This window comes from Muscardinus avellanarius (assembly GCF_963383645.1).
Source record: "Muscardinus avellanarius genome assembly, chromosome: 10".
Lineage (NCBI taxonomy): Eukaryota > Metazoa > Chordata > Mammalia > Rodentia > Gliridae > Muscardinus > Muscardinus avellanarius.
The window spans coordinates 80,643,155-80,653,459 of NC_137796.1; the positions used below are offsets into that span (position 1 = coordinate 80,643,155).

Genomic DNA, 10,305 nt, shown 5'->3' on the forward strand with positions numbered 1-10,305 from the left:
GCTGCTTCCTCCTCCTCCTTCTCCTCCTTTTTTTTTTTTTTTTTTTTTTTTTGGTCCTGGGATTGAACCCAGGGCATTCTATCTCTAAGCTACACCCTAAGTGGTTTTTTTTTTTTTTTTTTATCTTTTGTTTTGAAACCTGCAATAGTATCTCAGCCTCCAAAACTTGGGATCACAGATGTGCATCACCACACCCAACTCTTTTTTTTTTTTAAAGCAAATTGTTGTGGCTGGCCTCGAACCTGTGACCTTCCTGTCTCAGCCTCCCAAGTATGGGATTACAGGCATGTGTGCCACTACAACCAGCTCCTGGAGACATTTATGCCACTTAATAATAAAAGGCTCTTCACAATGTGGTTCTCCCTCTATGCTCTGCCCAGGGCTGCCCTGAGCTGGTCAGCCAGGGTCCAGGTCTGAATGATTCTCTTATATGGGTCTGGGGCAGAAGCCCCTGGGCTGGCTCCCGGGGCACCAGTGTGTGCTGGACAGTGACCCTGGGTTCTGCGGCAGCCGGGTGCAGTTGCAGGCACAATTAGGGTGTCCTCCAGCTGTTGCAAGGAGGCTTTTACCTTGATAAAACATTAGCAGTTCTAGCCAGGTGTGGTGGTGCACGCCTACAATCCCAGTATTTGGAAGGCTGAGGCCAGAGGATTGCAGATTTGATTCCAGCCTTAGCAATTTAGCAAGACCCTCAGCAACTTAGACCCTGTCTCAAAATAAAAATAAAATAGGGCTCGAGGTGTTGCCCAGTGATAGGATGCCCCTGGATTTGTTCCCTAGTACAAAAATAAAAAGGCAGTTTGCTAATGTCCTTGTGGGACTCACCAGCTGCTAAGACGCCATCCCCAGAGCCCCTTTCTCTAGGGATCCACTAGAAAGCAAACTGGGGTGTTGTACCCACCTTGGAGAATGAAGGGCCTCCAGTTTGCATTTGCCCCTTTACCCATATCAGAAACCTGGGCATGGTTGTCTCCTCCCTGGAGCTCATCTGCCAGCTGCAATGGTCACCTGAGTATTTCTTTTTTTTCTTTCTTTTTTTTTTTTTTTGGTGGTACTGGGGATGGGACCCAGAGGCTTTCTACCTCCGGGCTATACTCCCAGACCTATTTTATATATTTTTTGGAAACAGGGTCTCACTAAGTAGCTGAGGCTGGCTTCAAGCCTGTGCGATCCTCCTGTCTCAGCCTCCCAAGTGCCGGGATTACAACCGTGCGCCACCACGCCCGGATCACCCGAGTATTTCTGGGATCCATTTCTTCCTGTGCAATCTTCTTTGCTTGCCCTGGTTCAGATGGCTGGACTCTCCCGCTCTCTAGTCCCTGCTCCCACCACGTCTCCATCCAGGCCCCTGCAGGGCGGGAAGGTTCTTACCTGGTGGCTCTGTCCTCTCCCACTTCGACTCCCCTAACCTCTATTTTCCCTGCAAGACTCGGCTTGGAAGTCACCCCAAGGAAGCTCCCCTTTGGCCCTCACTTGGGGTCTGTAGTCCCCCACCCCCTAACGCCCCTGGTCCCAAGCATCTCTCCTCAGAGTGCTGCTGGGTCGGCTGGGAGGTAGCTTCCTTGACGAAGCCCCAGGTAGCCCCAACCTGTGACAGTAGCTCTTCTGTGGGTGTTGGGAGCTGTTAGGAGGAGGAGGAGGAGGACGGCCACAGCAGGCTGGGGAAGCCCTTGGGGTTGTGGCTGGGATCACACTGAGCCAGCACTGAGACAAGTGCAGGAGGACTCCCGCTTGCGAAGCGTGGGCATTCCTGCTCCCCGCCGACCCTTGGGCCCCCCGGAGGGCTCTCTCCGGGGTGTGTGTGTGTGTGTATGTGTGTGTGTGTTACTGGGGATTGTAGTGAATCCATTTGCATTCTACTTGTGAGCTGCACCCTCATAGTGGTGCATGCCTGTGATCCCAGGTTGAAGGACAGCCTCAGCAAATAGTGAAACTCTCACCAACCTAGCGAGACCTTGTTTCAAAATAAAAAGTAGAAGCCAGGCGAGGTGGCGCACGCTTGTAATCCCAGCATCTGGGAGGCTGAGACCGAAGCATTTGGTTCGGGGCCCTCAGCTACTTACTAAGTGAGGTGGTTTGCAACTCAGTGAAACCCTGTTTCAAAATAAAGAATAAAACATAGGGCTGGGAGTGTAGCTTGGAGGTAGAATGCTCCTGGGTTCCATCCCCAGTACCACAAAAATACACACACACATACATACATACATACATACATACTAGGGCTGGGGGTGAGGGTGAGAGCTCAGAGGTAGAATGCCCCTGGGTTTAATCCCTAGAAGTAGAACCTCCTTGCCGGGCGTGGTGGTGCACGCTTGTAATCCCCGCGCTTGGGAGGCGGAGACAGGAGGATCGCACAGGTTCGAAGCCAGCCACGCGCGCTGGCTTAGGAGACCCTGTTTCCAAAATGAAAATGTAAAAATAGGTATGGGAGTGTAGCCCGGAGGTAGAAGGGCTTCCAGGAACCCCAGTACCACAAAAAAAAAAAAAAAAAAAAAGAAGTAGAACCTCCCCCCCCCAACACACACACCCTGCAACCCTCCTATCAGCCTCCTAAGTAAGTACTGGGGTTACAAGCATGGGTCATCTCCTAACTCGGCAGACATCAGCAGCCTATCCTCTTTCCTGCCATCCTTCCAGGGACAGTTTAGTGTAAGTCAGACTCTGCTGCAGCCAGCTGCGGGAGACGGAGGCTTTGATCCTCCCCCAAGAGGCTGAGCAGCCCTGGCCTCCACAGGTGCAGGGTTTCAAAAGCAGCTGCCAAAGGGGCCGGGCTGGCTCCAAGGCGGCCTTTGACCGAAACTGCTTCTCTACATTTGAAGGGATCTTGTGGCTGGTGGGGGGCAGGCAGGATGGGGGAGAGGTTTCAGAGGTTCATGAATTCAGGGGTTCATGAATTGAGAGTAGACTTTCCACTTTATTGGTGCCTGGAAAGAGCATTGCTGAGTGGAATCCACACGCATACAGCACACACTGCAGCTGGCTGGCATGAAAAGCTTCCGCGGGTTTCTCTGAGGCCCAGGAGATGGAGCACCCGAAGGAGATGGGACAGCCAGCAATCAAGGGACGCCTCAGGGCAACCGGGGGCCACGTGCTCCTGTCCCACAGCCAGCGCGGCGCCACTCCAGCCACGGGAGAGACAGACTCCATTTAATCATTTCCAGAGGGCAGGCCTGGGAGGGCAGCCCAGGGGACACGGGATGGGGTGGGTGATCTGTTTCCCCATTGAGGAAGTCGTTGCGGTTGTGCAGGGTGCGCAGTAGGCGCTCAGGCAGGCGCAGGACAGCACCCACAAACCCTGCTGACTTGACCCCTTGTATCCTGCAGCGCCGACCCTCCACGGATTGCGGAGATGCGCGGGATTGCGGCTGTGGACAGAAGCGCGCATGCGCAGGCCTTGCAGCTGCTTGGCCGCGGTGCTCTGGCGCCCTCGTGTGCCCATAGTGGGAACCACCAGCCTAGAGGATGGACGCTTGGGAGTCTGGGGCTTGAGCTTTCCAATGATGAGGTCTCCTAAGCACCAGAGAACCCAGCACGTGCCTGTCTGAGGGAGTGTGAGCCCGGGGACACGTGACAGAGAGCGTGACAGCCCCACAAAAATAACATGTTGACATGTGGTGGTCTGAGTTTCAGAGTAGGAAGCTCTCCGAGGTTTCTGCTGCCTCTGCCTGAGACCTCATGTGTATGACATTCAGCAGGTGCTCAATAAATGATATGGAATGAATGGACCAGTGTGTGTCATCAGTGTGTACAAAGAGGATGGACGTGGTGGCTGCCCTCTGTAGCTGGATGGTCAAATGTCCATTGACACTGTCTGATGTTCCAGCTGGTGAGTCCCACCTTCAGAAAGAGCCGAAGTCTAGGGCAGAGATGGCTCCGCAGGCTGAATCCCAGCCCCAGCTGCTGGGTGGGCCAGAGGGTGGCTCAGGCCTCAGATGCCCTGAGATGGGCACACCCTGTCCCGGGCAGAGCTCCTCCAGGCCTCCTAGCCCTTGGCAGGCTTCTCTAGGGTCTGGAACTCTGAGTCAGGGCTACCTGTTCATGGGACTCCAACCTCACTCACAGGTTGGGGTGAGTTGGGGGTGGAGGTCGGGCTGACCTGGCCCTCTGCCCGACGCACTTACAGGTGGGATTCAGGCCAGGTGGGTGTGCTACAGAGGGGTGAGGAGCCCTGAGTGGCCCGTGGGCACAGGGACAGGGAATGAGCTCTGTGCTTGCTCCGTGGCCCGCTCTGTCCCAGGCCCTGGCCACAGAGGCTAGGGGCTGAGGCTGGGGAGGGGGTCCAGGCCAGGCTCATAGCCCACAGGCAGCGTGGCGGCCTCGCTGGGTGGGATGTGGTGGGTTACGTAGCGCTTCCCCATGAAGGAGCCGATCCGCAGCTGCTCAGGGGCCTCCTCGGGCCACCACAGGCTGGAGCTGGACAGGAGAGGAGGAGAAGCCATGTCCCTATGGTACGGGGCTGCCACCTCATCAGGGCCTGCTCCCGCCCCCCCAGAGCCTCATCCTGCAGCCTTGTGCTCCCCTCCCCTCGCTGATGGAGTCAGCTGAAGGTCTGCCTCTTCCAGGTGGCCACCCTGACTACCTACACTGGCTCCAGTTTCACTAAGACACCCCAGGGCTCACAGAGACAAGGCCCAGAAGAAGGGCCCTGGCAGGGACACAGTGAAGGACAAGGTCAAAGTGAGGCAACCCCCACCCCACCCCCTTAGCCTGTCCCCAGGGGAACTGTGGGTCACCTTCTGGCCTCCCAGGTGAGAGACGCACAGGGTGAGAAATCCCAGCATGCTTCCTGAAGGGGGCGCTGCACTGCCCAACGGAGAACCAACCCCAGTATTAGTGGGCACTTTCCTGGGCCAGTGACAGGGAAGGGATTCTGGACGGAGGCGGGGCCCATGGAGAGTCCCCACTCACAAGCGCACAGTGGAGGCTGCCAGGAAGGCCAGGAGCAGGAGGCCGGCCAGAGAGGAGAGGATGGAGGTGATGACGATCATGGAGCCACTCCGCCGCCCAGGCCACGTGTCGATGGAGCCTGGGGCCCTCCCTGCACACACAGCGTGGCTCAGAGGCCTCTGCACTCAGGGCTCCCAATCCTCACTCCCCATCCACACCAGCCTCAAGGCCTGGTAGCCTCATGGCCCTGGCAGCCTCCCGCGCTGCCTGTCATCTGCCCGTCCCCAGTCTGGCCCCCATCCTGGCCTCGCTAATCTCGGCTGCTCCCCCCACACCCCACCCCTGCCCTGCACACAGCCAGAGTGGCTGCAGACCTCAGGACTGCCCTGTCCCGGCTCTGGTCCTTGGAGCCTGCATTCAGGGCCTTCAGATGACAAGCCCCCCACCCAATGGCTTTGGCATGCTGTCTCCCAGGCAACTCCAGCTCCTTGGGACCTGCTCAAAGCCTCCCAGGACCTGCTGACCGCAGCCAGCCCAGCACTGACTCCTTTGCGCCTGAGCCCTTCTCCCCAAGCCCCATAGAGGTGGCCTGGGACTGGCTCCCACGGGAAGGAGATGCTGTTTCTGGCCATGATGGGGTAGCAAGGGTTTGGGGATGGACAGAGCCGATGGCCTGCTGATGTGGGGGACCCAGAACCCACTATCCCAGTGCAAGGTTCAACTGTGGCTGAACACTGCCCCAGGAGCAGGGCACAGCTGAGAATGGTTTACAGGTGAAAGGTAGACCCAGAGAGCCTGGTGAGCCCCCGGGGATGGACAGAAGTCAGACAGCTCCAGCCCAACACTACCTTGGTGGAGAGTGATCGGGTCTGACCACTTGGTCTCGGCCTTGGGTGAGCCACCAGCATCCATCAGGAGGAACTTCACACTGGGGACGGGGGGCAGTGGGGGAGCAGGGGTAAGACTCAGAGGCCTCACCTGGCCTGGACAGCACAGCCACTACAGCCAGGCCACAGCAACTCTGCTGTAGCAGCTAGAGGCCCTTCTCGAGGGGTGGTGGGGGCATCAGTACCAGAGGTAGGCTGGCCCTGCTCCCGCCTCTCTGGTCATGTGACCTGCACCAGCAACCCCAATCCATCTGGGCAGTCGCTCTGGGCTTGGGCAAGCAGGTTTACTACCCCCCTTACAGCTCGGGACACCGAGGGGCAAAGGTTAGGGGTGGTTGGCAGGTTCTGCTGGGAGCCCAGAGCCCTGTGGGCAACAGGAGCAGAGGGAGGGACTCGCCTGGGACTTTTGCTGGGTGGGAGCTCTGGGGGTCTGAGCAGAGAGTGACCCAGTAAGCCAGGCGAGGTGGCGCATGCTTGTAATCCCCGTGCTTGGGAGGCTGAGACAGGAGGATCGCACAGGTTCAAAACCAGCCTCAGCTACTTAGTGAGGCTCTCAGCAACTTAGTGAGACCCTGTTTCCAAATAAAATATAAAATAGGTCTGGGAGCGTGTAGCCCTGAGATAAAAAGCCCCTGGGTTCCATCCCTAGTACAGAGGGGTGGGGGGAGGGAGAGAGAGAGAGAGAGAGGGAGAGAGAGAGAGAGAGAGAGAGAGAGAGAGAGAGAGAGGGACCCAGCAGGCGGCCTGGAAGGAAGCTGTGTCCACAGCTGCCGGGGAGGGGCGTGGGTAATTTCCCAGGCCCAGTGGGCTGTGACTGCGGGGCTGTGGGGGAGGTGGGCCTGCCTGGGTGGATGAGGGGCGGAGGGAGGTTCAGGGGATAGAGCCGCTGTCCTTGCGCAGCAAGCTTTGTATGCCCTGTGTCCGGCCTCCTTGAGGGCACCTGGCAGCCCCATCTGGACCCCAGGGAGACACCTGCTCCCCATCCCAGCTCCACCCAACCTCCACTGGCCACTCAACACTGCCTCAGAAGAGTGGCGGGAGCCATCTCTTCTGCCTAATATACCGGTGGCAGAGCCAAGGGCACAGCCGCCCCCTCCCGCTTTGGCAGATCCCAGCTGCTCTGGTGCCGTCCTCGGCCTCTGGGGGCTCTGGAAAGGCCTCTTTCTGTCTGGCCTCACTGGGATCGTACTATGGCCCCATTCTCCAGCGAGGCTAGTGAAGGGGAGGGGCTTGCGCCGCTGCAGCTGGGGGCGGGGCCGGGTGGGCGTGTCCCAACCCTGGCCCGAAGCCCCCACCCAAGCCCAGCCCAACCCCAGCGCAGCCGGGCGGCAAGGGCCGCCAGAAAGACTCACCTGTAAGGGCCGGGGCCCGGGAGCGGGGCGTTGCAGTAGGGCTGCTGTTGGCAGCCGAAGTCATTGCCCACCCGCAGCATGGGGGCGCCTCCGCCACCCACCGGATCCTCACAGGGCAACTGGGCCGGCAACAGGGGCAATGTCATGTAATGGCCGTAGGTCAGCAGCTCTGAGAAGGCCGGGATCTCAGCCAGGGTCCGCGGGGTCTGGAAGTCCCTGGACCTGGAGGCTAAAGGATGGAGGGACAGACAGGGCCAAGAGGAGAGAAACAGGTGTGTCTTGCTGCCCGGGATGCCCCCCCCACCTCAGACAGCCACTGGCCCCCGGCCTCTAGCCCTGAACCCCCCCACCACCAGCAACCCCCTCCATCCCAAGTCTAGACAAGCAGATTACCATCTGTTTCTTGTGTGTGTGGTACTGATGATGGAACCCAGGGGCATTCTACCTCCAAGCCACACCCCCAGCACGATTATTATTATTATTAGTAGTAGTAGTAGTGAGGAGATAGAAAGGAAATAGGCAGATAGGGAAGAGGCCTCGGTAGAACTAATTTCCTGAGTTTCCTGAGGGGCGACAAATACATGGATTCTAAAGGCTCAGAGATAAAAAGGCCAGAGCTTCACAAAGCCATCTGTTTTACTAATCAACAAACCCACCAAGCAAGTGTGGCATTCCTGAAAGGAGACCCTTCAAAGGACTTGCAAATACCCTATGCAAATCCTGAGAACTGCTTCCCAGAATTCCCAAAGTCACCCTAACCAAGAGCGGACTTGCAAGCGGTGGACAATGATCCTTGGGGATCAGCAATTGGGGCTTTTCTCTCACAGGACCCCCTCCCCCTTTGGGGAGCTGTTCTCTCTCTCGCAGGTCGTGTTTGCCCTGAGAGAAGGCAGGGTGCATCTGAGGGCACGTGGCTCGGGGGACTCTCGAGTAGTGACCTGAAGGCCTCTGCTGGACATCAAGGCTGACCAGGCCCCTAGGGGTGACCTGCACCTCTTTTCTGGCAGATCTCGTGGACTCTGGGAGAAAGTAGTTTGTAATTGACGGCACTTGGCTCGGGCGACACTCGGGTAGTGACCTGAAGACAACTACTGGACACCAGGAGACCCGACAGCCCAGAGTGGCGTTCTGCCTCTTTTCCTATTCCCTTCTGGCAGATCCCGTGGACTCTGGATGAAAGCAGCCTGCACCTGAAGGCAATTCGGCTTGGGCTACTCTCAAGTATTGTCCTGAAGGCAGTTGCTGGACCCAGAGTTCCAGCCCCTTTGGGGGTTCAGCCACCCTCCCCCCATTCCCTGCTGCTTCCAATAAACCTTTTACTCCCCTTGTCTTCGCTCACCGTAGACAAGAACCCGGTAAGGAAACGTCAAGTTCTGTTCCATCTCGAGGAAACGCCGGGTTTCCTCTCAAGAACCCCCGGTTTCAGTAGTAGTAGTAGTACTAGGGATTGAGCCAGGGACATTCTACCTCTGAGCTACATCTCAGCCCTATTTTTTTTTTTTTTTCCAGTACTGGAGTTGAACCCAGGAGCAGTATACCTCAGAGCTACACCCCCACCCCCATTTTTTATTAATTTTTTTTCTTTATTTGTGGGTCTGGGGATGGAACCCAGGGGCATTCTACCTCCAAGCTACATCCCTTGCCCTATTTTTTATTCTTTTTAATTTGAAACAGGGTCTCACTAAGTTGCAGAGGGCCTCACTAAGTAGCTGAGGCTGTCTGCAATCCTCCGGTCTCAGCCTCCCGAATGCTGGGATTACAAGCGTGTGCCACCATGCCCAGCTTTTTATTCTTAATTTTGAAACAGATTCTCACTAAGTTTCAGAGGGCCTCACTAAGTAACTGAGGCTGGCCACGAAACTGTGGTCTTCCTGTCTCAGCCTCCCAAGTACTAAGATTACAAGCGTGCACCACTACACCCAGCTTGTACCATCCTACCATCTTCTCAGAGCTCCCTCAGGATAAAGCCGGCTCTTCCAAAAGCTTCAGGTAATCCCAGCAACTGAAGATCTCCACCGCCCCCTCACCCCAGGCCCCCGACCTGCATCACCCACCGTTGCTGAAGGCCACCACCAGCCAGATGGTGTCCGTGGTGCTGGTATGCCCATCGAAGACACAGCGAGGCTGCTCCAGGGAGAACGTGGTGGCCGTGACCTTTCCTTCCAGGTCCCAGGCTGTTATCTGTGGCATGTAGGGGATCAGCTCTGTGGCCATGGGGACAGAAGACAGCAGAGAAGCTCCACAGGAGGGTCCTGGAAGCCCGCTGCCCCTGGACTGCCTCTTCCGCCCAGGGGGCAGGCTCCCAGGGTCTGATCGCTGCTGCAGGTGCCCAGTGCATCTGTCCCGGGCCCCCCACTCACCCAGGCTCAGGTTGGGCTGCAGCCAGCTCGTGAGGGTGAGAAGCAGCAGCCAGGGGTGAGGCTGCCTCAGGGAAAGCCCCATGACTGCCTGTGGCGGCAGTGGAGCCTCAGGGCTGGTCTGGCCGCCTCTGGCTGCACCCCACCCCCAACACAGCGGGCCTGGAGAAGCTGGTTAGTCAGGATGCTGGGGAGGGCAGGAAAGACCTGTAAATAGAGCCACTCCCCCTCCCGGCAGTCCAGCTGTCACAGGGAGAGAGGTCTGGGTGGGCTCTGGTGTGGGGCAAGCCAGTGCCAAGTCTCAGGCCAGGATACAGAGGCAGGGGACACCTGGCCCCCAGATGACCAGCAGGGCCCAGCATCATGTCTGGAATGGGGCCCCTCCCAGTCCTGAGGAGGGGAGCCCAGCCTCTGGAAACCTGGGCTCAGCCTGCATGCCTGAGATTCCTGCACCCGGGGTGCCAGGAGCTTACCTCCCCTCCCATCCTCACCCAGGGAGGCAGTGAGGGTAGGGTGCTTCCAGCCCCCTCGCCCTACTGCCCTCTTTGTGCAGTGCCCACAACAAAGGCACCCTTCCCTGTCCAGAGGAAGAACTTGGGCTCAGAGAAATGACTGTCCAGCCCCTGGCAACTGACAGGCCCCGCACTCTCTCTTCTCCCTTAGATTTTACTCTACACGTATTTTATTGTGGTACTGTAGATTGATTCCGGGTGCATTCGACCTCTGAGCTACACCAGCCCTATTTTATTTTTTGAAACAGGGTCTATATTGCTAAGTTGCTGAGGCTGGCCATAAACTCCAATCCTCCTGTCCTCAGACTCC

At 57.6% G+C, this 10,305-nt stretch overlaps 1 protein-coding gene across 1 annotated transcript; it reads right to left on the minus strand.

Moving 5' to 3' along the window:
- Nucleotides 1–4,253: 4,253 nt before the first annotated feature.
- UPK3B (uroplakin 3B) lies at nt 4,254–9,568 on the minus strand (the record flags this gene model as incomplete). Its single annotated transcript, XM_080704450.1, has 6 exons — nt 4,254–4,413; nt 4,909–5,038; nt 5,736–5,815; nt 7,127–7,348; nt 9,177–9,330; nt 9,487–9,568. 6 exons carry the CDS (start codon nt 9,566–9,568, stop codon nt 4,254–4,256), a joined length of 828 nt encoding a protein of 275 aa, XP_080560576.1.
- Between the last annotated feature and the right edge of the window lie 737 nt (nt 9,569–10,305).